Here is a 4,995-nt window from a genome sequence, read left to right on the forward strand (position 1 = left end):
CATTTTATAGTGTATGGATTAAGTAATTAAAAAAATATTCCTTTTTGTGTATTATATAGACTTTAATTTCTAACTTTGTGTATTATATAGACGTTTTAATTTAACTATAATTCTTATAGAAGAAATACTATTCAAAAGTTGGGGTTAAAAATCTAATAAGTAATAAACGTATTATTACTAAATAAATAAATCTCTCCAAACTGTCACCAAAAGGTCCTCATCAGTCAGACACAGAGAAGGAATGAGAGCGACCGCCAACATTCCTTTGTATTAATTAAAACTAACGACTCCAGGTGCTGCCTGCAATCGACATAACGAAGAGCCAGGCGGCATGTTTGCGTTGGTGGTTTGCCTTGATTAAAGTCTTCATCCATTCTGCTTAGGAATCTCAAGCATATTGAATGACGCCGCTGACACAAGTTCAGTATTAATTATATACAATAAATGATGAAAAAGCTGTTGAGATTTGAGAGGCCACTTTAGAAACACAAGCTTTACGTGTCTGAATTCACAGTGACTTATAAAATCTAGTCAGACACCTACATAGGGAGCATTTTAAGGATGCAAAGGCTGGCTAAAAATTTGGGCAGCAGCACGTTTTTCACAGAAAACTGCAACAAGCTCAAACAAAGAGAGAGAAGGAATAAATGTCATTGAATGTCAAAGATAAAACATAGTTTAGACTAATTAAAAGTTGACAGTGTGTGTGCTTAATAAAAAAAATTTTTTTATAAAAATGTACAAAATTATTAACCATTTTAATATATTTATAAAAAAAATGGAAAAACTAATATTTACATTAATTAAATCTATTCATAATTAAATAATTAATAATAGTATTATATTTTATAGATTTATTTGCAGTTGCCTACATGGAGCAAATATATATGTAAAATATAAATTAAATTTTTTTTAATTCTTTCTTTTATTTTTTTACTTTATGTGTGTGTGTGTGTGTGTGTGTGTGTGTGTGTGGACGAGACAAATCTCAAACTTCACGACTTAAATTTAATGCTCATTTTCTCTCTTTTTACAATAAGATCACCTTTTCTGTCATCTAATGCATATATACATAAATAATAATATAACACTGCTGTTTAATTTAATCTTTAGCAAGTCTTAATTACAATGTGCATTTACTGTATGCTTTGTAAAAAAAATATTTTAATTTCTAGTGGTTTATTTTTAATATGTTGAGACAAAACTGTATAGAATATAGAACTTTATTATCCCCCCCCCCCCACACACACACACACACACTTATAAAATCAGTAAGAAATCATATTAATTACTTAAAAAATGCTTAATTACTACTTTCAAAATAAAAACCTAATAATTAAAATAATTATTATTTTTATTACATTTGATATAATAACAGTATAATAAAATGCTGATAATAGTATAATGTAATAATATAATATTATAATAATTTATATAATTTGAGCATCAGTTATAGGGTTCCATTTAATTTAAGATGCTGGTTTTAAACAGAGCTGGTGTCTCTGAGGTGCATAAATACAGCATTCCCGCCTCATGTACGTGTGTGTGTGTGTGTGTGTGTGTGCATGTTTATGTGGTTTATGAGGACACAAATTTGTATAATAACATGGGTACGACATAGGTATTACAAAGAGAAGGTGATTTATGAGGACATTTTCAGTGTCCCCATAATTCAAAAGGCTTATAAATAATTCAGAATTAGTTTTTTTGAAAATCTAAAAATGCAGAAAGTCTCCTGTGAGGGGTAGGTTTAGGGGTAGGGTTGGTGTAGGGCAATAGAATATACGGTCTGTACAGTATAAAAACCATTACGCCTATGGAGAGTCCCCATAAACCATAAAAACAAACCTGTGTGTGTGTGTGTGTGTGTGTGTGTGTGTGTATTTAGCGCCCCCTAGAGATTCACCACAGACTGACCTCAAATAACAACAGTTCACATGCAAAATCATTTTATTACAAATATCCAAAAGCTTTTCATTTACTAAACAATCATTGTACACAGGCATAAAAAATATACATATAAAACATACAAAATCATAAAAGCTTTCAAAAAAAAGTAGGTGAGCTCTCATATTGTTAGTTAAATTTCAGTAGCTGCAACTTCTACAAAGCAGTATGCATGGAGACAAAGCCTGCCTTTATACCCGTTTCAAACAACTTGATGCCACATGGAAAGTCATCTCAGCAAGGTTTTTGAAGACAAAAGTCCAAATAAGTTAATGTTTCAAAGAAACTCTTTTCCTGAGCACACAGAACTTGGTAAAACGCCGCAGGATCAGAATTTGCAGCAGTATCCGCAGCCTTTGTTGCGGCAGCAGTTGCAGCAGTATCTGCACAGGGACAGATGGCTTTGACGCTTCACCCTGAAGAATGCCTATCGGGGGGGAAAGAAACTGCATGTTATTTAGGGCCTCCTAAACACATTAAATTAAAACGTAAACAAAAATGTACATATTAATTAATTATATTACATATTATTACATATTAATTATCAATTAATAATAGTTTTTATAGCTAGGAACGACCCAAATGTAGAATATATAAGGTTTTTGATTAAATAAAAATGCAAAAAATAATAATAATAATTAATTTTAAAACAATGTTAAAATAATTAATGATAAAAAATAATATTAAATAAAAAATCATTTAAATAAGAATATAAATAATATAAAACAAAAAGTGTTTGATTAAATATAAATTAAAAAAAATATTAAAAATTATTATTAATTAAGTCTATTAATTATATACATTGTGTGTGTGCATGTGTGATTAAATTAGATTTTTTAAATAAAAATATAATTAATTATAAAAAATAAAATAATTAATTGTAAATAAAAAAAAAAAAAAATAGAAAAGTGTTTCATTAAATGTAATTTAAAAATAAATAATATAGAATTAAAAAAAAAAAAAATCAGAGCTGCTTACATACCAGGGGATTTGGATTTGTTTGTTCCTGAGAAGTTTCTGTCAGATGCTCGTTCTCCTGTGGTGCTTCACTCTCCACGTGATGCTCATCGTCAGTCTGCTGATGAAGTATAGAAAGGTAAGACTTGTTGGTTTTCATTAGGGTAGCAGCAAATCATTAGTGATAATGCCAAACAGATCACATGTCAAAATATATAGAAGTTGCATGACATTTTGTTTCAAATGTTCACCAGTAAGATGCATGTTCAGCATGTCATAATGTAAAGATGTTTAATATGACAGTTTCACGGTAAGACTGCATATATAATGCATTGAAAGTAAATAATATTACTGATGGTTCTGCATGCATGCAAGTTTGCCAACTGAAAGACCCGTCCATGTAGTTTCAGCGCAGACGCTCACCTGTGTGAAGGGAACGGCTGCGGTCTGCAGGAAGCAGACGCATGCGATGACGACTGCAGCAGCGAGAGCCACACGTGTCAACTTCATTTTCACTTCTGTAACGCTGAAGCTTGTTCTTCTCTTGAGGAGCTGATGTAGAGGATGATATCTGCTGAAGTGCTTCCTCCGTTCTTCTGCTCTGATATTTATATTGAGCTCAGAGAGCCCTTTGACCTGCGTGACTCTTCCCGTCAGCTCTTGCACAACACTGGAAACTCTCAGCAGCAGCACAGCTGAGGAAATCACAGCAATTCTCCAGCATCCAGGAATGCGTGAATGAATCAATGAATCAACCAATAAGCATTGCACTAATAAATTGATTTCCATGTTAGTTTACAGCAAAAGAAAGAGCCTCGATACTGATAAAATGTCAGTTTTAAATGATATAGTGTCAAAAGTTCTGTTTTAAATGACGTATTATTTTCCTTCATACTTCTAAATCAATATAATCCTTTGGTTGTCCATTAAAGTATATTATACACCAGACCTTTAAAAACAAAATGAACATCAATGCTCTCAGTTGTTCTTGTCATATATATTATGACACCCAAGAAAAAAAAAAGAAAAAAATTATATATATATTTATATATATATATGTCATAATGAAAAAGCACAACATTTCTCTTGGGAAAGCAAAAATGGCAATATATATGACATGAAATTATACCTATCTTATGTTCAAAGAATACATTATCCAATGAAAGAAATATCAATTATTAAATAAATGTATTGGTAAAACATAACTTAAAAAATAAAAACTAATTCAATAATTAAATAAACAGAAAAAAATGCTACAAAACTGAATGTATTGTAATGTGTTTTAACAGTAACAAATTCTCTTTCCTTGTAATGTTCATGTTAGAAAATATCTCCCATATTCTTTTGTATGTCCTGTTTGCCGTGAAATTTTCATACTTCCTGCTTATATGCCACAATCTTAAGTAAAGCTGATATTTATTAAAAATGGTCTACAAATAAATTTGAACTGAAATTAAAATGTTTAATATTCTAAAAATGGGCAGAAGGGGAAAAAAACAAATGCTGTTAACTGAATACAAAGTAAATTAGCCAGATTGGATATAAATAGATACAATACAAAATATTATAAAAGTATTATACAAGTCCATTATCATTGTTCTGTAGAATTTAAAGTGCAGATGAAATCACCACAAAACACAGACCAAACCATCTGCGTCTCTCGATTTATTATTTTTCTAATGACAAAATTTCCATTAAATAAAGGACAAGTCTAGGTCACATTTTGGGGAATAATGATTTAAAATTCTGCTTGAATTATGTAGTAATGCACTTTGTGGGTGATACATTTTTCTCTTGCTTTTTCGGTTTCTTCTTACTGGTATAAATCACAGTAAATGCTCTTTATATAATCTATGAGGCATCATGAAATGCATTGCAATGAGAATTTTCTATTTTTTTATTTATTTTTTAATCAGAACTGCAGCACCGCAGTATTTATGCCGTATGCATACTGTGCACAGAGTGCTAATATCCTGTATGCATGGAATACCTGGATGACATTTGTCAAAGTGTGCATAACAAAGAAGCCACAAAGGAGATGCCAGGATGTGTCTGGGAAACCTAAAAGGGGCGGGGGGGGGGGGGGGGGGG

The 4,995-nt window shown here is 31.1% G+C and overlaps 1 protein-coding gene across 2 annotated transcripts; it reads right to left on the reverse strand.

Moving 5' to 3' along the window:
- Window positions 1-1,932: 1,932 nt before the first annotated feature.
- Window positions 1,933-3,495, reverse strand: hamp (hepcidin antimicrobial peptide). Of its 2 annotated transcripts, none has more exons than XM_016254861.1 (3): window positions 3,328-3,495; window positions 2,930-3,022; window positions 1,933-2,374 (listed from the first exon to the last, which is right to left on the reverse strand). In XM_016254861.1, the coding sequence occupies exons 1-3, from the start codon at window positions 3,412-3,414 to the stop codon at window positions 2,276-2,278; spliced, it is 279 nt and encodes a 92-aa protein (XP_016110347.1). In that variant the 5' UTR covers window positions 3,415-3,495; the 3' UTR covers window positions 1,933-2,275. The 2 variants fall into 2 exon arrangements, with proteins under 2 accessions (XP_016110347.1, XP_016110346.1); XM_016254860.1 differs by having other exon boundaries at window positions 1,966-2,374; window positions 2,930-3,025.
- Between the last annotated feature and the right edge of the window lie 1,500 nt (window positions 3,496-4,995).

This window comes from Sinocyclocheilus grahami, unplaced genomic scaffold (assembly GCF_001515645.1).
Source record: "Sinocyclocheilus grahami isolate Dianchi unplaced genomic scaffold, SAMN03320097.WGS_v1.1 scaffold1288.1, whole genome shotgun sequence".
Classification (NCBI taxonomy): domain Eukaryota; kingdom Metazoa; phylum Chordata; class Actinopteri; order Cypriniformes; family Cyprinidae; genus Sinocyclocheilus; species Sinocyclocheilus grahami.